General features: G+C 38.0%; 11 protein-coding genes across 11 annotated transcripts; 6 read left to right on the forward strand and 5 right to left on the reverse strand.

The window, feature by feature from the left end:
- Nucleotides 1-3: 3 nt before the first annotated feature.
- Nucleotides 4-1,705, forward strand: EV154DRAFT_501367 (nucleoside phosphatase GDA1/CD39). Its single transcript, XM_051600684.1, has one exon. The coding sequence runs from the start codon at nt 476-478 to the stop codon at nt 1,670-1,672; it is 1,197 nt and encodes a 398-aa protein (XP_051459900.1). The 5' UTR covers nt 4-475; the 3' UTR covers nt 1,673-1,705.
- EV154DRAFT_501368 (uncharacterized protein) lies at nt 1,706-4,155 on the reverse strand. Its single transcript, XM_051600685.1, has one exon. It carries the CDS (start codon nt 3,929-3,931, stop codon nt 1,757-1,759), a length of 2,175 nt encoding a protein of 724 aa, XP_051459901.1. The 5' UTR covers nt 3,932-4,155; the 3' UTR covers nt 1,706-1,756.
- A 745-nt stretch (nt 4,156-4,900) lies between these two features.
- On the reverse strand, nt 4,901-8,911 carry EV154DRAFT_460841 (uncharacterized protein; the record flags this gene model as incomplete). The annotated part of the gene is made up of 3 exons (XM_051597529.1): nt 4,901-5,542; nt 5,720-7,744; nt 8,024-8,911. The coding sequence occupies 3 exons, from the start codon at nt 8,909-8,911 to the stop codon at nt 4,901-4,903; spliced, it is 3,555 nt and encodes a 1,184-aa protein (XP_051459902.1).
- Nucleotides 8,912-9,272: 361 nt separating this feature from the next.
- Nucleotides 9,273-10,329, forward strand: EV154DRAFT_501372 (uncharacterized protein). Its single transcript, XM_051600686.1, has one exon. The coding sequence runs from the start codon at nt 9,328-9,330 to the stop codon at nt 10,219-10,221; it is 894 nt and encodes a 297-aa protein (XP_051459903.1). The 5' UTR covers nt 9,273-9,327; the 3' UTR covers nt 10,222-10,329.
- Nucleotides 10,330-10,346: 17 nt separating this feature from the next.
- Nucleotides 10,347-10,809, reverse strand: EV154DRAFT_600762 (uncharacterized protein; the record flags this gene model as incomplete). Its single annotated transcript, XM_051607188.1, has 2 exons — nt 10,546-10,809; nt 10,347-10,365 (listed from the first exon to the last, which is right to left on the reverse strand). The coding sequence occupies exons 1-2, from the start codon at nt 10,791-10,793 to the stop codon at nt 10,347-10,349; spliced, it is 267 nt and encodes an 88-aa protein (XP_051459904.1). The 5' UTR covers nt 10,794-10,809.
- Nucleotides 10,810-11,172: 363 nt separating this feature from the next.
- EV154DRAFT_561235 (uncharacterized protein) lies at nt 11,173-11,529 on the forward strand (the record flags this gene model as incomplete). The annotated part of the gene is made up of 1 exon (XM_051605659.1): nt 11,173-11,529. One exon carries the CDS (start codon nt 11,173-11,175, stop codon nt 11,527-11,529), a length of 357 nt encoding a protein of 118 aa, XP_051459905.1.
- A 399-nt stretch (nt 11,530-11,928) lies between these two features.
- Nucleotides 11,929-12,543, reverse strand: EV154DRAFT_582825 (uncharacterized protein; the record flags this gene model as incomplete). The annotated part of the gene is made up of 1 exon (XM_051606684.1): nt 11,929-12,543. One exon carries the CDS (start codon nt 12,541-12,543, stop codon nt 11,929-11,931), a length of 615 nt encoding a protein of 204 aa, XP_051459906.1.
- Nucleotides 12,544-12,957: 414 nt separating this feature from the next.
- Nucleotides 12,958-13,718, forward strand: EV154DRAFT_501373 (uncharacterized protein). Its single transcript, XM_051600687.1, has one exon. The coding sequence runs from the start codon at nt 12,977-12,979 to the stop codon at nt 13,595-13,597; it is 621 nt and encodes a 206-aa protein (XP_051459907.1). The 5' UTR covers nt 12,958-12,976; the 3' UTR covers nt 13,598-13,718.
- A 2,113-nt stretch (nt 13,719-15,831) lies between these two features.
- EV154DRAFT_144131 (uncharacterized protein) lies at nt 15,832-17,331 on the forward strand. The gene is made up of 7 exons (XM_051594075.1): nt 15,832-16,277; nt 16,347-16,417; nt 16,482-16,577; nt 16,635-16,679; nt 16,750-16,837; nt 17,015-17,149; nt 17,210-17,331. Exons 1-6 carry the CDS (start codon nt 15,974-15,976, stop codon nt 17,053-17,055), a joined length of 645 nt encoding a protein of 214 aa, XP_051459908.1. The 5' UTR covers nt 15,832-15,973; the 3' UTR covers nt 17,056-17,149; nt 17,210-17,331.
- Nucleotides 17,332-19,077: 1,746 nt separating this feature from the next.
- Nucleotides 19,078-19,828, reverse strand: EV154DRAFT_501387 (uncharacterized protein; the record flags this gene model as incomplete). Its single annotated transcript, XM_051600688.1, has 1 exon — nt 19,078-19,828. A coding segment is annotated over exon 1 (352 nt), but the record flags the coding sequence as incomplete, so codon positions are not given.
- A 966-nt stretch (nt 19,829-20,794) lies between these two features.
- On the forward strand, nt 20,795-21,667 carry EV154DRAFT_501388 (uncharacterized protein). Its single transcript, XM_051600689.1, has 3 exons — nt 20,795-20,956; nt 21,013-21,116; nt 21,184-21,667. The coding sequence occupies exons 1-3, from the start codon at nt 20,908-20,910 to the stop codon at nt 21,592-21,594; spliced, it is 564 nt and encodes a 187-aa protein (XP_051459910.1). The 5' UTR covers nt 20,795-20,907; the 3' UTR covers nt 21,595-21,667.
- The last annotated feature ends 75 nt before the right edge of the window (nt 21,668-21,742 follow it).

The following is a 21,742-nucleotide window of genomic DNA, read 5'->3' on the forward strand; positions in this document are numbered from 1 at the left end:
GATTTTTTTTTTTTTTTTTTAATTGGCAAGCAGACAGGTTTTGCTTTTTAAATACCAGTTTTTCTGTGACGTAAATGTTTGTCTCTCTTTTGACCTAAAACCCCTTCCCTCTAAATCACTACTTAAAAATTACGAACCCACAAGAACATTCCAGCTCGCTTCATCAGCGTACCAGTTCCCTTCAGTTAAAGCAGCAATTACGTCAACCTTGGTATAGCAAGATGAGAGCCGTTAACAAGAAACACTTGTCTATCGGATTCGCTTCCATCTTTGCCATTTTACTCTTATCTTGGTTCTTCATACCCACTCACATCTATCCCACCTTCTACAACAATGGTAACATATACTTCCTTAATTTAAATAGAAAGAAAGAAAGAAAAAACTCATCCATTGTGTGCACATCATAGCCCAAGAATCACCTTCAGACCATTGTTCAATACCTCACCCAGGAAAACCACTTGTTCAATACGCCGTCATGATCGATGCTGGCTCATCTGGCTCGCGTGTTCACGTTTACAAGTTCAACCACTGTAAAGAAGAACCCGAGCTCGAAAACGAAGTATTTCAAATGACCGAGCCTGGGCTTTCCCAGTACCGAGATAATCCAGAGGGGGCAGCCGATTCGTTAGAAGAATTATTACAATTAGCAGTGGAAAGTGTTCCAATTGAATCACAATCTTGCACACCCATTGCCGTCAAAGCAACAGCAGGTTTGCGCTTACTGACCACCGCCCAAAGTGAGGGTATCTTAGACGCTGTGCGTCGACGCTTAGAGGACAAGTATCCTTTTCCTGTGGCGGGCATTGAAATTATGGAAGGCAAAGAGGAAGGCGTGTATGCTTGGATCACCGTGAATTATTTACTGGGTAATTTAAAGAAAGGAAAGACATCAGCTGCTACTTTTGATTTAGGTGGTGCATCTACCCAGATTGTGTTTGAACCAGAATTTGAATTATCAGAGCAGATGTTACCGGGAGATCATCAGTATGAATTGGATTATGCCAATACCAAATATAATTTGTATCAACACTCGTATTTGGGCTTTGGTTTAAATGAGGCGAGAAGACGTATTAAAGAACAAGTGATCAAGAACTGGGTGGATGGTGCTCCGAACCGAGTCTACCATCCTTGTTTACCCAAGGGACATAAAGAGTTGATACAATGGACCACCGAAACCGTCACCAAAAATGTCGAGTTAGTGGGCACGGGTGCTGGACACGCAGCCTGCCGTGGTGTAATTGAAAAAGTGTTTGGTAAAGAAAAGGATTGTGCTTTAGATCCTTGTGCCTTTGATGGTGTCTATCAACCACCCATCACAGATACCTTTGGTGAGGGTGATTTATACGTGTTTTCGTATTTCTACGATTTGACTCAGCCGTTGGGTATGCCTACCGAATTCACTGTCAGAGAGTTTGGTGAGTTAGCAAACCGTGTTTGTAATCAAGACACTGATTTCTTCCGACACGTGCCAAATGCTTTGGCTGCCTTGAAGCATACCCCGAATTACTGTCTTGATTTGACATATATGCATGCACTTTTACGTATTGGTTATGATGTGGCTCCCGAACGCCTGGTGCGTACAGCCAAAAAGATTCGTGATGCAGAGACGGGTTGGTGTCTTGGTGCCTCTATTGCCATGATCGACAATCATAAATTATGTAGACGCAATTGAAATTAGCTTTTATAAAAATATATATATATTATAAAAAAGAAGTGTGTGTGTTATTACAATGAGGGGAGAGGAGATGTACATTTGTTATGGATCGTGGATGACCATACTTGATAGATGCTTCAATTTCTTTAAATGTTTATGTGTTGGAGGAAGCAATCTATTGTTGATCATGCCTACACCATCTAATGGACCCAGAGTGGGTACGATGCCTGTGGAAATGGCTGATATATCATCGATAACACTACATGAACACTCGACATTATCATTATGCATGCCATGGTTAGTCAAGAATTCACAAAGACATTCAGTCATATCGTCGGGAAATCCTTCATGATTGGCGCCACCCGTGTCTAATATACGCATAATACGATGGATCATTTCTTTTGCCTTATTTCTTAATTCGACATTATCTTTGACAAGGGCTTGTCCACAATACACGGTGGATGCGTGATAGATGCATGTGACGAACTGTTGGCAGACACACCATCCAAAGCATCTGGATACGATTTCTGCCATCGTGACTACGGTATCTGCTGCATTTGAGCATATGTTACTCGACCTTGTTTCTTCCTCTAATTGTGTGGGTATCGGGCTAGCACTGCGGATGCTAGTGAGTACAGCTTTATGTAAAATCATCCATTGTGCTTCGTACTGGATATTCAACATCAGCGATGCTTGTGCTTCCAAGGTCTCGGCGTCCACGACCGACGTGATATCTTTCACGGTTGCCTTTTCCTTTTCGGACTTTATACGTTGATGGAACTCGTAGTCATGCGATTCAGGTCTGAGCGAGTCAGGTAAACGTTGTCGCCATTGGGTTAAAAGCTTTTCTTGAGCCAGCAATTGCTTTTTGGAGGCACCACGGGTGATTAAGGCGAGTATATCGGCACTGATCTTGCCTAATTCGACCATATAAACCGAATAAAGTTGTTTGACGATGGCCTTATTATTATCAAAGTTGTACTTTTCATCCGTCTTGTTCATTTCAAGTAATTGTTCATTGATGGTGACGAGGTTGTAGAAATTGACATTGATCTCTGTGCCAGCGACCAAAGTGGGTTCACCAATAAAGACAGCGAGATTGAAATCGTTGGCGTACAAGACAAGTAATAATTCATAGTACTTTTTCTGAGTCAAGATATCGTCCAACTCCTCGGGTCGATGGATACCGCAATCTACAATCATGTGCAGCGCCAGTCCAATATAAATACGAGCCTGAGAATATCTTTTACAGACGATGCAAAAAGTGGACAAGTTCAAGAGGGATTCGATGGTTGCACAGTCGGGTGGATCGTCAAAAAATTCCATTAATGCATCTCGAGCACGGTCGTAATAAAAGCCAGCAATTTGTTCCGCGTTATCACAAATGTCCTTGTCGTGACGCATCACGTGTAGGAAAATGGTGGCAAGCCCTGAATCAATACATACTTGGTTTCGCTTAGCATCTCCCTCTCGATCCCAAAACGCACTCCAATCGAGCGAGAACTTTGGATGCAGGCAGTCCCAAGAGACTTGGCCAATGTAGTTCAATGCTTGTGGTGAGATATTCTTGGTCAATCCGTTCAAGTTCATTCGACAGTGCTTGTAATTCTCTAGGCAAATCTTGGGTCGTCGTCCAAGCGCTGTAAACCAATATTCAACATAAGACACGTCGGGCTGAGAAGTGGCAGAAGAGGCAGGTGAGTTGCACAGGTCAAGACTCATCTCTTCTTCCTCGGTGTGTTCACCATTCACTTCGGCGGGTTCTTCCGCCTGCAACAAACGAATTCTTTGCACAGCTTCGATCAACTGTTCTACACTCGTTATATTGGTATCTAAGCGCAGAAGGTTACCAGGCTGAAAAGAAAGTCGCCATTGCATGGCATCCAGCGATTCTGCTACTGACGAAACGGTATTGTTGGTACTGCTACTACTGCTACTGCTGTTGTTGGTACTATTAGTCATGGTGTCACCTTTACAGAGAATACTCTTCTTCCAAAGTAATTGTTGTTGCTGAAGTTGTATTAATTGTTGTTCCATATTTTGATCGATGAGTTCTTTTGATTTCTTTTTACGCTTATTGTGGTCGAAATGACCAGAGGCCTTTTCGAGGTCCTTTGTCATGCGAGATAACATGGGAGTGGTTTTTTCAATCCATGACTCGATTTCGTAAAAGGTTATTTGAAGTGATTCAATATCGTCATACACTGTGCTTTGTCTTTCTGGGGATACAACGTCAGTCTTTTGACCTTTTCTTTTTGCATTGGATTTATTGGCCATGTCATACAGAAGACGAAATAAAAAGAAACAGTTACAAAAAAGTGAGAGAGAGAGATAGAAAAAAAAAAAAAAGGAAAAACTGTGCGAGTGGGTTTTGACTTAAATATGAATGTTACATTATGAGACATGATACCTTTTTTTATTGGTTTAAAAAGATTTCATATACCACTTTCGAGCTTTTTTGGTTTTCAAAATTGTATCTATGCGCCTCTTTTATTTATTTATTTTTGTTCTTCGTATCTTATGTTACCTGTTGTTGTTATTATTATTGTTTTTCTTTTCCTTTGTAGACTGCATTTGTGTCACTCCACTTGTTTTACCACGTTCATTTAGTTATGAGTCACTTTCTGCGCAAGATTTGTACTGACCTTAAAAAACTACATAACATTGGCCATTTGAGCACTGATCAAAGATAAAGGATTTAAATCTTAATTGGTACAATTTGGTACGACTAGCAAATAAATTTTAGGCGCCTTTTTTTTATTATCTAGGACAATTTTGAAAATAGAATTTACTTTACCAAAGTCATTTAGGAACTATACATCAGCCATATACTCCCTAAGCGACTACTGCATTATTGACGAAGAGTTTGTAGAAAAGATAGAGATATAGTTTGTCAATATGGCGACATCAAAAGGATAGCCAACTGAAACTACTAAAGTGGACACAGGCACAAAGATCGACACAATTACTGGAAATAAAAACTATATCAATTAATGGCGGTAAAGAGCAAATGTCAGTTTTTACGATCATATCCAAAGCCTTTGTTTATGCGAATCTTAATGAAAAGTACTGCTTGAAATTAAGCCCTAAGCGTGGTTTAAGATGAAAATAAGGCATTTTCCTTAGGTTTAGTGAAAGGCAATAAAAACATTTTGACAAAAAGAGAACGTAAAGAAATTATTTGATAATACAAGTTTTTTTATTTTAAAATATATGATAAAGATATGTTACATTAATATATACAATTTATTTTTTGCCTAATTTCAAAGCATCACCAAGGCCAAAGCCTTCAAGAATCTTGTTAAGACCAATACCGCCCAATAAGCTGTTGATGATAGAACCAAGACCAAGTCCGTTCAAGATGTTACCGACAAGACCAAGTACACCAGTTAACAAAAGTCCAACAGCAGAGAGGATTTGCAACAAGGGACTTTGAAGGATGTTCCATAAGGGATTGAGGGCCTTCTTGGCATGAGGCATGTTCTTGATCTTCTTCTTAGCGTTATCAATAGTGGTAGTGACTTCGCCAGTTAATTGGGACAAGAGATCAGCCAAATGGTATTCCTCAGGTAAGGCCTTTCTTTGCTTAGTCTTGGCTTGAGCTTCCTTAGCAATGTTACCAGAGGGATCGAGACCACGAATAGCACCATAAGCTTCACCGAGAATTTGAGAACCTTGTTCGATTAAGGGCTTGACATGTTCAACCAACTTTTGTTCATCACGATCCTTCTCATTCTTGGCTTCTTCGACTTCGATACTAGAGGTGATTTCCTTTAAGACGGGCTTAATCTTGTCAAGAGATTGTTGAACGGCCTGAGACATCAAGTTGGCAATACGACGGTATTCTTCCTCATCTTCTTGTTGCTTGCGTTCTTCTTCAGTAAGTCGCTTCTTCATTTCAGCCTTGCCAATGGTTTGACCATCCTTGTCAATAACATTACCATAGGGATCGACCTTGAGACCAGCCCATCTACCAGCCATACCTTCATCGACAGTACCAACGACATTATCATTTTCATCAACGACGTTACCAGTACGAGTGACTTCAGGAGAGTGTTCATCAACATTGGAGTTGGGATTGAAAGGCTTCTCTTCTTCTTCTTCCTCAGATTCAGATTCTTCTTCCTTGATCATATCAGCCTTACCAGCAATGTGGCCTTCATTGTCGATGATGTTACCTTCGTTATCGACCTTAAAACCAACCAGCTTGTGAGCAATGAGCTTGTCAACAGAGCCAACAATGTTATCATCCATGTCAACCACCTTGCCAGATCTCTTGACCTCGGGAGAGTTTTCATCGACCATACCATAAGGATTGAAGGGCTTCTCTTCTTCTGCAGGAGCTTGAGTCATTTCAGCCTTTCCAACGACGTCACCTTCTTCATCGATAACATTGCCTTCGGGATCGACCTTGCAGCCGGCATACTTGGAAGCGACACGCTTGTCAACAGTACCAACGACGTTGTCATCCATATCAAGCACCTTACCAGACTTCTTGACCTCGGGAGAATCTTCATCGACCATTTGGTTGGGATTAAAAGGCTTAGACTCTTCAACGGGCTCTTCTTCCTTGATCATTTCAGCACGACCGACAATGTGACCTTCATCGCTAATAACATTGCCTTCAGGATCAACTCTACAACCAGCATACTTGGAAGCAATACGCTTATCGACAGAACCAATAACATTATCCTCCATGTCAACGACCTTGCCAGACTTCTTGACCTCAGGAGAATCTTCATTGACCATCTCGTTAGGATTGAAAGGCTTGTTCTCTTCAACGGGTTCTTCCTTCTTGATCATCTCCGCCTTAGCAACAATATGACCATCAGCATTGATAACATTGCCTTCAGGATCGACCTTGAGACCAGCATACTTGGCAGCTAATTTCTTGTCAAGAGTGCCCACCAATTCATCATCCATATCAAGAATCTTGCCAGACTTCTTCACCTCGGGAGAATCTTCATCGACCAATTCATTAGGGTTGAAAGGCTTGTCCTCCTCGACAGGTTCTTCCTTCTTAATCATATCAGCCTTGGCAACAATATGACCTTCACCGTCAATGACATTACCCTCGGGATCGACCTTAAGACCAGCATACTTGGCAGCCAAAGCCTTATCAAGAGTACCCACCAATTCATCATCCATATCAAAGATCTTGCCAGACTTGCGGACCTCAGGAGAATCTTCATTCACAGCCTCATTAGGGTTGAAAGGCTTATCTTCATCCTCAGTAGGCTCATCCTTCTTAATCATCTCAGCCCTAGCGACAATATGACCTTCACCGTCAATAACATTGCCTTCAGGATCGACCTTGAGACCAGCATACTTGGCAGCCATACGCTTATCAAGAGTACCAACCACCTCATCATCCATATCAAGCACCTTACCAGACTTCTTAACCTCAGGAGAATCTTCATTGATCATTTCATTAGGGTTGAAGGGCTTGTCTTCTTCAACAGGTTCTTCCTCCTTGAACATTTCAGCCTTGGCAACAATATGACCTTCACCGTTAATGACATTACCATCCTTATCGACCTTAAGACCAGCAAATTTGGTAGCAACACGCTTATCAATAGAGCCAACGATGTTGTCTTCCATATCAACAATCTTGCCAGACTTGCGGACCTCAGGAGAGTCTTCAGTGATGTCCTCATTAGGGTTGAAAGGCTTGTCTTCTTCAGCGGGGGCCTCTTCTTCTTCTTCAGCAGCAGATTCTTCCACCTTAAACAAATCAGCCTTAGCAACAATATGACCATCGTTGTTGATAACATTGCCATCCTTATCGACCTTGAAACCAGCCAACTTGGGAGCCAAAAGTTTATCAACAGAGCCAATGACATTGTCTTCCATGTCAACCACCTTACCAGACTTGCGCACCTCAGGAGAGTCTTGATCGACCATTTCATTAGGATTGAAAGGCTTCTCTTCTTCAGCAGGCTTGATCATTTCAGCAGTACCAACAATCTCACCATCCTTGTCATAAACATTGCCTTCTTGATCCACCTTGAAACCAGCAAACTTGGGGGCTAAACGCTTGTCAACATGACCAACGACGTTATCATCCGTATCAAGTACTTTGCCAGACTTCTTGACCACAGGAGACTCATCATCTACCAAGGGGTTTTCAGGTTTATCACCGACTTGGAGATCACTAATATCCTTGTCAGTATCGATGTCTCTAGACTTGTCAGCGACATCATCCACCTTCTTGGAAGCATCCTCAGTAGCATCACCAGCATCCTCAGTAGCATCACCAGTCTCCTTGGCAGCATCATCAACACCATCTTGAACACCTTTAGTAGCATCATCAGCCTTGTCACCAGCATCCTCAGCATCTTCTTGAATCTTGTCAGTCATATCACCAACCTTCTTGGAGATGTCATCGGAATCAGCGTCTTCAGTGGCATCACCAGCCTTCTCTGAAGCATCCTCAGTGGCATCATCAACCTTCTTCGAAGCATCTTCAGTGGCGTCACCTGCCTTCTCTGAAGCATCACCAGCCTTCTCAGCAGCATCATCAGCCTTTTCTGAAGCATCCTCAGTGGCATCATCAATCTTCTCCGAAGCATCATCAGCACCTTCTTGAATCTTCTTAGAGGCCTTATCAGCGCCATCTTGAACCTTTTCAGCGACATCATCAGCATCATTATCATCTTCAGATTCGCTTTCGTCATCCTTAGGGGTATTAGAGATTCCGCGGGACTTGGGTTCATCGACAGGAGCTTCTTCTTCTTGTTCATCACCAGAGGCAGGCACCTCTTCTTCCTCTTCCTCTTCTTCATCATCATCTTCTTCAGACTCACTCTCTTCTTCACTAGAGCTTTCTTCGTCAACAGGTTCGACTCTTCCTAAGATCTTGCCTTTACTGTTGACCACGGCACCACGTTCACCGACCTTTCGACCAGTGACCTTTCGCACCTTGCCTTCGACTAATCTACCAATGATGTTGCCAGTTTTCTTGTCAACCACGTTGCCTTGATCATTGATCTTCTTTCCGACAAGAAGTTGGTATAATTCTTCAAGGTCATCTTCGGAATCGACTTCAGAGTCCTCTTCAGATTCGGATTCAGCTTCAGATTCTTCTTCCTTATCGGGTTCTTCAGGTTGTGCAGGGTCTTGTTCAGGTGTAACCTCAGGGGATTCTTCATTAGGGGTCTCATTGGGAGCCTCAGCAGCGGGTTCTTGTTGTTGTTGTTGTTGTTGTTGCTTAGCGGCGGCGGCGGCTTGTTGGTTCTTTGCTGATTGATTTTCCATTGCTTTACCAGTAAAATATGGGATAATAAAAAATAGTTCGAGAATTTTTAGTATTAATAGTAATTAATATCGTTGGAAAAAAAGGGAAAAATACAGTCTTGTGGTTTGGTATTTTATACGAGGTTTCGGACTTTATTGTTTTCTCTTTTTTTACAGAAAAAAGGACGATATGACTTCATGCGTAGATCATTTTTTTTTTTTTTTACAATAGAGAATGATGTAACACCATTCAAGGTTCGATTTAAATCCCAGGAGAAACTAAAAACGGGTCCAATTGTGGAAAATGACGTTTTACAAACGTATTTTCCAAAAAAAAAGGTCTCGTTCGACAGAAAATAAATATTTTTCTTCTCGCCTTACAAAAAAATATATTTCTCTTTTCACCTTAGTTCTTTTCAGAAAAAAAATCAAAAATCATGCCATCCTCAAATCCCGCTAGTGACAAAAAGAGAAAGTCTACTAAGGCCTCGTCTAAACATTCTGACGACGAACCAGTCAAGTCCACCAAGAAATCTTCTCACAAGTTACAAGACCAACCTAAACACAAGTCAACAAAGAAGTCTAAAAAGCCCAAGGAACCTGTCTCTGACATCGATAGTGACGATGACGACAACATCGAGGAGAACACCACTACCACTCAAAAAATCACTCGTCAAACCACTAGAGACTCTGACTCTGAAGGTAGCAGAACTCAAGAAAACTCTGAAGATGATTCTGACAATGATTCTGGTGCCGACTCTGATGCTCACTCTGACTCTGAAGACGGTTCTGAGGAAGACGAAAGAGATATCAAGGACATTGCTAATGATGCTACCGAGCAATTGCAAGGCAACATCGAGAAAATCGTTACTGGTGATGACTCGGATGATAACGCACAGAGCGATGCTGACGCATTGACGACCATGAACGCTATTATGGAGTACAACAAGACACTCATTCAAAAGCTCGAAGCATTGGAGGCAAGAAGTGGTGGCTTGAAGAAGGGAGATATTCAAAACTCTGTACACGATACAATGCATGAAGTCTATACCAAGTATAATAAGAAAGAAGAATCTACTGGTACACACCAATCTCATGTGTTTGAACTCCCTGTTGGTGATATGATGAAGGGCTATGGTGCGTTCTCTACCTCTATAACGGATGATAAGAAGGACAAGGATGAGAAGAAGCATACCGATGATGAAGCATCCACTGTCAAGGATGATGACGATAAAATCCGTATTGGCGATGGAGTTAAAGATGATATCGTTGTAAAGGTCGAGGCAACCAAAGGTGGAATCACATTCTCTATTCATATCCCTCGCAATTAGTCGTCAATTTTTTTGAAAAAAAAAAAAAACTATATTTCTGTATTTAATGTATCTTTTTCTGCCATACTCTATTCCTTATTATAATAAAACCCATGTCGTTTACTTGAAATCATTATACTTCAAACTCATCTTGCACGAATATAACTGCGTTTCAAAAACATTAATGTAATATACCTTGCCTAATTTGTACAACAATCCCAAAAGTGGGTAATAGAACAATAACAAAAAATATTACGCAAGTGGGATTTTTTTTTTAAATGAGGGAGTATTTATTTATTAATTATATATACAATATGTTTGGTAGAGGGATTATTTAGATAGTACTATGATAACAATGCTAGAGTAACATCACCATGGACCTTGGCTTTGATATAGATTTCAGCTTCCAGGTTCAAGTCTAATCGAAGACTGGGCATTTTGCTGTTACTGCCTGAGCTGCTTTGTGTTTCTTGTTCTTGTTGTTGTTGTTGCAAAGCTTGCTGTTCTTGTAACAAGGCATCTTTATCCTTGTGAGATCTCTTTTTGGTAGAGTGTTTTCTTGTCTTCTTGGCAACAGTAGAGGTTTCTGACATCTTTTTTAAAATTTCTTGGGGTAAAATAATAAAGAGAAAAAAAAAGGTAAATTTCGAAAAATCAATTCTATTTAATTCTGCAAACACACTAAACTATTTGATCCAGACTTTTCCATCATGTTTCACTTTCTACGTAATCGTACGAGAAGTGATGTAATAAATCCATGACCCATATTTTTAGTTTAGATCGTCAAATAAAGCGGAATTTTGATGAAAGAAATACCATTCGTTACCCAGCCACCGGAATCCACTTTAGTCGTCATCGTGCTGTCATTAAATAAAGGGCCCATTATTTGCTCTTCTCTTATAAACCAAAGCATATTAGCATTTCTACTCCTTTTTTTTTATTCTAAAATCCAAATTTTAAAATATCACAAAAATGGCTCCCACTAAAGAAATGACTGACTCCTCCGCAAGCCAAAAGAAATTGAAGCAACAAATCGACGAAGAGTCATCAGACGAAGAAGTAGCCCCTCGCAAGTCAAAGAAGTCATCCAAAGAGAAAAAGGAGAAGAAAGAAAAGCCCAAGAAGAAGAAGTCATCAAAGAAATCTAAAGGTCTCGGTTTGATTGATCCCAATTCAACTCTAGGTAGCCAAGCACAACAACCTCAACAACCAGGCGGTGGCGGTGGAGGTGATCATCCTTTAAGTTTACGTCTTGATCTTAATCTTGAAGTAGAAATCACACTCAAGGCCCGTGTTCATGGTGATGTCACATTGGCTCTTTTAGCTTAAGTAACAAGTTTCCCTCCCCTTTCTTTTTTCTTAATAGTACATACATATATATAATAAATCAATCTTTACAAAATATTTAAAACGTCTTAATTAAAGGTGGGCCTTAAATCATATATATTAATGCTGTTCCTGAGGTATGTTGCTTAAAAACCGATTTTTCCAAGAAAAAACAACATGAAACATCATGTCTTACATGAATATAAATCAACTTAAGGACTGGGGATATGTTTGAAATGAGGTTCATGCAATATTTCGGGTATGTGTAAAGACTATATCAATAAACAGTATGCTTTAAATTGAAAACTTTAGTGTATAAGTTATGTAATAGTAAGAATATCAAAATTTATTTCAAAAATAGTATGTAAAAAATATGGAATGTTGTATAGTACAGTATATAAATTATCGTAAGAGAGCCAATGTAACATCACCATGGACTCGAGCCTTAAGCTCAATTTCGACCTCTAAATTAAGATCAAGACGAAGACTAAGAGGTTTTTCGTTTCTTCCTTTAGCAGCACCTCCAACAGCACCACCAACATTGCCTGCGAGTTGACTGGCAGTATCAGTAGCTCCTTTCACAATATCCTTTCCTTTACCCTTCTTTAAAAACTTTTGAGGAATTTCGTCTTCAGATTCGGATTCGCTTTCTGTCTCTTCTTCAGAATCAGTTTCTTCTTCAGAAGTCTCCTCGTCAGAATCAGTTTCTTCTTCGCTTGTATCATCATCACTATCTTCTTCACTAGTAACATCATCATCGGAATCAGACTCGGATTCTGATTCTGATTCTTCTGGTGGAGGAGGAGCTGCCTTCTTGGGCTTTTTACTTGGTGCTTTGGCTTTGGTATCCTTCTTTGCTGGTTCATCTTCCTTGGTCTTTGAAGCATTGCTAGATTCAGCTTTAGAGTCTTCATTGGATTCAGGCTTAGGGTCACCATTGGGCTTCTGGTCTTGCTCAGGTTTAGCGTCGTTCTTGGGCTTCTCAGGGGTTTCTTTTGTGGGTGTATTAGCGGACATAATTATAAATTTTCAGTAAGTAAAAAAGTAGAAAAAATAATTTTTTTGAAAGAACAATGAATGGACTTCGTTTTATTAATGTCGGAACTAAAATATAAAATTACACTGACACTATGAAGACGTAATTGAATAGGTTTACGCTAAATCGAACCATTATCCAAAAAGAAAAATAACATCATAATCCCAACGTATTTTGGCTTTCCGGTAAGACCAAATTTTTTAATTGGGCACGTCGCACCATCGTAGCGGCGGGTACACAAAAAACAGGGTTTAACGAAAAAAAAAAAAAAAAAAAGATCCACAAATTATGTCACCATTTTCGCTGTGCGACATTTCCAACTTCAGCAATTTTGAAACTCGAAAAACCATATTTCCATAATTCCAAAAGTTTCTTTCCACCCCCTTTTTTTTATTATTCTATTCATTATCAAAAATGGAAGAAACTAAGAAATCATCAACAAAGACGTCTTCTCCCAGGGACAAAACTCCCACGAAAGAAAAATCTCATACAAAGTCAAGATCTTCAACTAAAGAAAAATCACCTATTAAAGAAAAGTCAAGTACGAGAGAAAAATCACCTACGAGAGAAAAATCACCAGCGAGAGAAAAATCACCCATCAAAGAAAAATCGACATCATCAACCAAGTCAAAGGCACCAAAAGAAAAGTCTAAATCAAAGCGTGAGTCGATAAGCCCGAAGAAAGACAAATCTTCAAGCAAGGAAAAATCCCCAACAAAAGAAAAGACATCAACCAAAACAACTATTGAGAAAACAAAGAAGAAATCCTCCAAAATCAAAAGCGATTCCGAGACAGAGGTTAAAAAGAAGAAGAAGAAGAGAGTCGAGACACCTATAGATGCGCAACAAAGAATGGCAAAGGAACAAGCAGAAACATTAAAAAACTACACCCAAAATTTTGAAAAGCCAGAATTAGCAAAGGATCCAAATGCTGGTGGCAACAAAGCTCTCAGACTTCGACTTGACCTAAATTTGGATGCTGAAATTACAATCAAGGCTAAAATCAAGGGTTCCATCATTTTGACTTTACAGTAATTTCTTTCCAGCCACACGACAAAAAAAGTATTTCCTATTTAAGGAATATTGTAAATACGACTATACATAAATATCCCCCCATATCTTAATTGTAATATTACTTAGCATTGAATAAAATCACGACTTCTCATTTATTAATACACTAAGGTTTTAAAGTTTTTGTTTGCTTTTTCCACGCTATTTTAGTCTGTCATTGTCATAACCTGCGCAAATTGAATAGACTAATATGGTTAGCCACATTGAAAAATCAGGCCATCGTTTACAGACCCTTTTTTTACAGTTGATTCCAGGCAAGCTTCAAAATGAAACACTGGTGATTGAATTGTGATCGATGAAGTCATTTTTTCGAAACGACTAACACGGGGCCACATGATTGGATTGAAATGGTATTGACATTCAGTCTGTAGAAGACGACGATAATTACGCCATAATTTAGATCAGGAAATGGCCTATTGTCACTTATTTCCCGCATAGGACCGTGCGTTGGTTGTTAATGCGGGTCCAAAAAAAAGTAACGGTGAAAATGATATGGTAAGGACAGAAGCTATCGCGTACTGATAGTTCAATTGGCTTATCGTAGTCCCCACTTACTGTAAGATCCATATAGTGGACCTACAATCTACTTGGGTTCATGTTTAAAGTGCGTATAATAGTCTTTTTTTTTCTTTTTTCTCGAAGACGAACACTTAAAATTATGAAGCCTATTTCCGCAAAGACAGCGAGATTTGCTAGTGGTTTCCGTAAGAACCGAAGCATGTTCTGTCAGAGTTACATGGCTGATATTAGTAGCCGTTGATATTCGATTGAAAGTTTTTTATTTATTTTTTTTATTTTAAGACTTTCATAACTGCTGGAAGTTCCACATATCCAACACTTAAACGTCTTACTTTTCTATTACATATCAATTATAAGAAATGTATCGCTGTTTTTAAACATCATGAATTTACTTGTCCAAAGAAAATTCTGTATAGCTATTAGGAAGCAATGTCTGCTTCTTCTTTCACAGGTCCATTTTCTGAGACTCATCATCTTTCTTGTGATCAGCTTCCTCTATTAAATAAATTACGTATTTTTAGGAACAAACCCTCAGATACCCTAAAGCAATGTCTAAACATTCTTACGCTATAAAGTAGCTTACGCCGATGCTACTTTTTAGACGATGCTTAAACACATACAGGTCAATAACTGTGACAAAAATATAATAAAAACCTGTGATCCACAGTAGTATTTCCAGCTTAAAGTTGAAAACCCATCTTGAAGTTTCGCCGTACAACGATAATAAGTCGCAGACGTAGTATTACAAAAATCAAAACGTGCCTTTTCATTTAAGAAAGGGATCACATATTTTCGCGTTGCTAAAGAAAATAATTGATTCAGATATAAACCGAGCTTGGTGCAGGTATGTCAATGTTTTGCTTTAAGAATTGTGCACTAATGATGGAACTCATTTTATGGAAAGCTTTCAAACATCATGTAGCTTGGAACACCACACAAATTTGAACGTAACCCCTTTTGATTGTCTGAAATTAAACTCGTTTTTTTCTTTGTCTATAGCAATTTGTTATTCCATGAACGTACCAAATTATTTTTATGATTTGTTCAAATCAGTAGAAACGCTTGAACAGCACCTCCAAATAACTTTCGATGAATTAGCCATTACAGAAGCAGAATTGAAGAAGCTCAAAGAACTGTCGAGCAGCGTTTTAGTTGTGACACAGGCTCAGAAAAATAGTTTCTACTTACGTTGGCAAAAGTATAACAACACTAATGGTTCCAAACCCACCGAGGCTAGTACCTGTAAACCATAACATACTACTGTTTTTGTACTAAAGATTGAATTGTCGTAATAGCTCTTTGATCGCTTAATTTTATTCATGAAGTCTGATTGGGCAATCGGCAACGTTTTTTCTTCAGGGTGTTTTTTGGTATTGAAGCATAAATGTCGCTACAACTAATGCATTAATCTCATTCGAATCGTTACTATTAGGATAAACAACCTTTTAATAAAATAAAGCTCGGCCAATTTTATGAAAATACGCCTTTCAGCAAGATCAAAGACGATATGGCATGGGCGACCCTTCTTCTATGGTAAAAGTTTCTGACCGCTTTATTTCGTACCTTCTAACAGATTCATAAGTATCGGGGAAGAGTTATTTTGTAAATTGATTTTGGATGCTATAGTATTACAGAGGCTGCCAAACAATAGTTTTTACCAGCTTTCAGGTAAAATATGGAAAAGCACATGGAACATATTTAACTTTTTCAATTCTAGGTCATTACATCTCAACTAGGCATTATTCTGCAAGTAAATTTACAAAGTTAGATCGTACGGATGACCGGCCAGTGAACAATCAGGAATCAACATTTTTAAGTCAAATGAGCCAATTGGCTAAAGATGCGGATATTATCCCCCCTTCCCTTCAGAAAAGAAAGATTGCGACGGATGATAATAGTCAACCAATAAAGGCGGCCAAATTGTCGCGGGGAGCTAAGAAAAGGATTCGAAAAAAAGAGTTAAAAGAAGAGTTAAAATCGCAAAAGAAAATTCCTAAAGTCAAGGGGAAAGACACGAAAAAACCAAAGAATTTGGGTTTTAACATTCGACGACATCGAATGTTTTATGCAGATGCCATTATAGACAACAAGACTGATAAGGCTATAATGACATCGAATCAAATAAGTTAGTCCTGCTTTTTTTACTTGTACGTATAAAGAAACTAATTGTACATGATCATTTTAAATACGTTAGTGAAAAAGGACCGAACCATAGATGTCTTGAGCGTCATTTTCCCACTTGAATATGAGAATGATAAAAAAAAAGTAAGTCGACGAGCATGTCTTGTTGAAAAAATTAATGTGATGAATATAGAAGAAATTTTTGAAGCGCTTCATTAAGGTTCCTGAGATGGTCCAGAGCATTAAAAGACGACATAATAATTCTTCTTTGACGCATCTACTCAATTCAACTTGTCCCGTGAAGGTAATTTCAGTAACAGATCTTGGAAAACTTGTTTATTAACTCCGTCTGAAATTGTAGAACAATGATACAAATCCTGGAAATGCACATATCCCAATCCAACAGGTACGATATCTTATTATGAATATATACATGAATTACGAGTTTTGAGAATGTAATATGTTATATGCGATAGGTGAGTGATTTTATTTGGAGGCAACTGAAGAAAGCTTTTCCTTTGGATTTTTTTGGTTCATCAAACAACGCTGAAGTGATAAAAAAGGGTGACTATTCATTTCGATAATGAAAAATGGCACATATTAACGCTTTTAATGAAGCTTTAATTCCTTTTCTAAAGTACCATCGAAACGAGACTTTGAGCACAACCTTGATATTGCACAAGTTTAAGGTTCAATCATTTGAAAGCACACAACATTCAGTCACTAAAGTAATTTTTGTAGATCAACGACTGTATGTGGTTGAAGTCTTCAAACATGAATAGCAAATGCTCACCATCTGACTTAAAAAGAAAGGAAGCCATCTTAAATCAAGCTTTATATTGGCTTTTTGATGGATACATTATTTCATTAATCAAGGTATAGTAATTAATGTTGTGATAGAGCAATAGTATTAATTGAAATACAATTAAATGTTAGTCGCTCTTCTATGTCACAGAGAATGCAACTTGTGGTAAAAAGGTTTTCTTTTATCGTCAAGACGTCTGGCGTGATATAACTCGCCTCCAAATTCGAACAATTATAAAAGATGACTACGCGGAGCAGAACGAAGTATGTAAGCTTATTTTAACAATTGGAAACAATATTTAAACTATTTCTAGGATGTGCTTCGTTCACTAAGTTTAGGGATTGCAAGAATCCGGCTAATACCAAAAAACAATGGATGTCGAGTTATCACTAAAATGAGCAAAACAATGGCACATGTAAGCTATATAACTTGAGTAGTAATGAATCAAAAAGCTAAAATGTTATGCGATAGAATTATCAATTTAAAGATCAAAAATTTATAGTTACAAAAAAAGTTCTCCTTCCCGTCTTAAATATCCTGAGCTTGGAAAAGGTTCGGAATTAATCACGATTATTCATAGCACATTTTAATGAACATAGCTTTTGCAGAATAGAGACCCAAAAATACTGGGAAGCTCAGTTATGGGAAAAGACACCTTTTATCGCCGCTACAGAGAATACAAAGCTAAACAGAAAATACCGGGTGAAAAGTAAGGGTTACTATAATGAAATGATTGGAAGATTCACCTACCTCGAAATTAGATTCTACTTTGTCAAGATTGATATTGCCAGCTGCTTTGATAATATCAACCAAGAAAAGCTTTTGTCTATTATGAAGTCTATTCTCGTAAGAAAGTTTATTTTTCTTAACAAAACAAAGAAAATTGACATGATTTTTATAGCATGAAGAGTATATCGAAAGAGATACAATTGTCTTGACCCATCATGGAAATTCTGTCTATAGTAAAAAGTACAAATTGACGGCAAGAAAAGGTAAATATTGTAGAATGAAACCTTAATAACATAGACATTGACGAAATGTTGTTTAATAGATGAAACCAAGTATTTGAGTTCTCAAGAATTTTTAGAAATAAGCCCTGAATCAATAATTGTAGATCAGGTATGATATGTCCAAACAAATACAAGGGTTTAAGTATGACTGATTACGTTTGTTCGAATAGGACTCTTTCCGAACTGTTAATGTGCAAAAAATTATTAACTTACTGGAAGAGAGCATTACAAAGAGCGCTGTCAAGGTACTATAGCTAAAACATCTTTGTTAATATGGGTAGTTAAGTTTTAGTTTCTGACAATTATCAGATTGGGGAACAATACTATAGTCGCACAAAAGGAATATCTCAAGGTTCAAGCCTATCTACCTTACTTTGCAGGTAGTGCTATATACATTTATCTAGAATGAAAGCCTTTACTGATGTTTGTTCATCAAAATACAGTTTTTTTCTTGCTCGCTTTGAAAAGGATAGATTGTCCTTCCTGGCAAAAGATCCAGACGGGGTAAAGGACCAAATGAATAAGCTCTAACATTAAAGTCTATTTTAACACTTCCATAACACAGGTTCTATTCACCTATGTAGACGATTTTTTGTATATCACTAGAAGTTTAAAATTCGCGACATGGTTTCGTCAAGCATTAATTCATGGTGAGTAAATCAATTTTTATTGATGGATTTACTGATATTTCTATAGAAATAAGGATGTTTGGTCTGCGGGTCAATACAGACAAATGCGTTTCAAACATCGATGACCCTATCAAAGGTAGTTCTTTTGAGAATGATAGTATCTACCACCGTTAACTCTTTTATAGAATTTTCTTGGTTGGGATATGTGTTTAATACCGAGAGCCTAGATGTTCACCTAAATTTACCTAGTTTTATAAATTCTGGTAAGCCATCACTGTCTTTTTTAACAATTAAATAATAATTTCTTTCTCAGATGTAGAATCGATGGTAACGACAGAGTATAGTACACATCCAGGGAAAGCCCTGTTGCGGAGCTGCGTCAGGTAATACGTATATATATTTATATCACATCTTGCATATATCTAATTATCCATAACAATAGTGCTATCAAGGGACAGTACCATGATATTTTAATGGACTCAAGTATGAATTCTAAACCGGCCATTGTACGCAACTTGTATGAGCTGATATACATAGCAGCATTAAAAACTGAAGCACATAGCAGAAGGTTGTGCGGAAGTATCATTGGGTTTATTAACGAAAGCTTTTTGATTGGTATGTGCGACAGATTTAACACACCTATCCTGTTTATTAATTTGCGCTGCAGATATTGTTTTGAAGATTGGACAGCTGATAATAGCAATGCCACCATTGACGATAACACCCGACGAAAAACTGTATCTTTTATTGAATGCATTTTTAAAAGCCTTCGGTCAAAGCAATACCAGTTACAAAGTATTTGTTAATTACTTGGAATATACCTTAAGTGCATACAATAGATCTTTTAGTAGAACAGAAACAGTCATTACAAAGGGCAAGAAAAGGAGACATAGAAAGAATAACTACTTGAATATTACTAAAAGAGCTAGGCTAGACAATTAAAAATAAATCATTTTTTGATTTTCGTCTTGTTGTTTTTCAAATGATTAACATTGGGTGGTGGCCACTGTATCAGTATAGATATTTCTATCCTCTGAACCAATAAACTTACGTGAAACTTTCACAGGGACAAGCAATACGCCATCTTCAGTTACCCAAGTGTTAAGCAGAGTACGAAATAACGAAAAAAGACGATGGTGTAACTGGTTCGGGTTAAAGATGATCGGACATTGCATTGGCCGAGGCATTTTCTTCAATATTTAATTTTTACTTTTTGAAGTGGCTGCGCAATTACACAGACACATTTATTTTTTAAAAAAAAGGCGCGCTCGCACATTGTGGCGAGATAGTCCTGATTACAATTAAAAAAATATAGGGAATGAAACTTACTATAACAAAAGCCATCGTGTTATATAAATAGAATTAAGGGTCCAAGTGATATATACGATGTCATTTTCAAGACTTGTTATTTTGAGAAAAAAATTTCTACAGCGATTTCCAAATGCATGGATATTTTGTACGACAATATCGCTTTGGTCATTCGGGTCTTGATGAACACAAGTAGATTGTAACATCAATTGTTGAGATCTTTTTTTTCCCAACGAAGGAGAAAAAGCATTGTAGTGATGTTTAAATGCTGTTGTAACTTTTACTCGTAGCCAAGTTAAATTATTGTCATTTAAAAATTCGAAGAGTGTGACTTTGACAGAAACATGCGTATTTTATTTATTTGATACAAAATTATAAACAATTAATATCCAAAATATTCTTTTGTTAAAACACTAGTAACTGTTTTTTTGAATTGATGTCTCTACCCAATAACATACGTGTTACTAGGAGATAAAATACTCATACAACCGACTGTTACGAGTACTAAGAATTTTCAAATTTTATGCAGGTTTTGTACTCTTGTGAATAAACCCTACCTATTATGAAGTGCATCGACCGTAAGCCTCGCACAGGCGTAGTACAAGGTTGTAAAACAGACTGCCATTATATTAAGTCACACATGTGATCGAAAATAATATATGAAGCGAGCATGAAGTACATATGCTTTCCGTCTGTATAACTGACAGTAATTTTTTCCCAAGTACACAGTTGTAGAAGCATAATCATTAATAATATGAACACATTACAATAGGGCCACTGATTTGGCGTGAAAAATGAGGTCTGTTATTTTTATATAAATAGGAATATTGGTTTGATTTTTTTTTCATTCATCAAATCATCTTCTCAAGAACAATTATCAATATGCGTGCCTTCTCTATCTTAGCTACTGTCACCGCTTTCGCTCTCTCTGGTAAGTCCGTCACATTTTTTTATGGAGTAAATTACTTACCAGAACTAATTACATAGTCAACGCTGCTTCTCAAAACAAGCGTGCCATCAGTGACAATGTCCAAAGCTGTATCAACAACTTGACTACTTCCAATGCTAAGCTTTTGGAGCTCACCTCTGCTGTAAGTAATTTTTTCGCAATTATAACTAAAAGTTTAATACTTACGGCTTTTTTTGTTTCATATATAGGTCAATAGCTTCACTAGTGCTTCTGGTTATGCTGGTGCAACCGCCATCCACAACACTGAACAAGCTCTTGAGGCTCTCCTCAAGACCACCAACACTGCTTGTTGTGCTACCACTACCACTGTCTCTAACGAAGAGGCCTCTGCTGTCTTTGGTCTTGTTGCTGATATTGTTCCCGATATTACTGGTTCTCTTGATGCCATCATTGCCAAGAAGCCTGACTTTGCTGCTGTCGCTTTCGCTACTGCTATTGTCAAGACCGATGTTAAGGCTTTATCTGTTCTTCTCAAGAAATTAGATGGTTGTTTGATCGCTGTCACCCCTGAAGCTCTCCTTGCAAGTGCTCAAGCTTATATCGATACCATTGATGCCAAGTTTGCCCAAGCTTTCTCCACTTACGGTATCACCGCTTAAGTAATTTTTCTTTTTGACAATCTATAATATAAATAAATATAATAAGCAATCTTTGGTTGGTTTAGCACATTAATTACTCCATCTGTCTTACAGTTATAATTGGAAAATCAGATATAAGATTTCAACTAGTAACTTTTGCTCTCTTTTA

Source organism: Mucor mucedo (genome assembly GCF_025094135.1).
Source record: "Mucor mucedo strain NRRL 3635 chromosome Unknown EV154scaffold_24, whole genome shotgun sequence".
In the NCBI taxonomy this organism is placed as follows: domain Eukaryota; kingdom Fungi; phylum Mucoromycota; class Mucoromycetes; order Mucorales; family Mucoraceae; genus Mucor; species Mucor mucedo.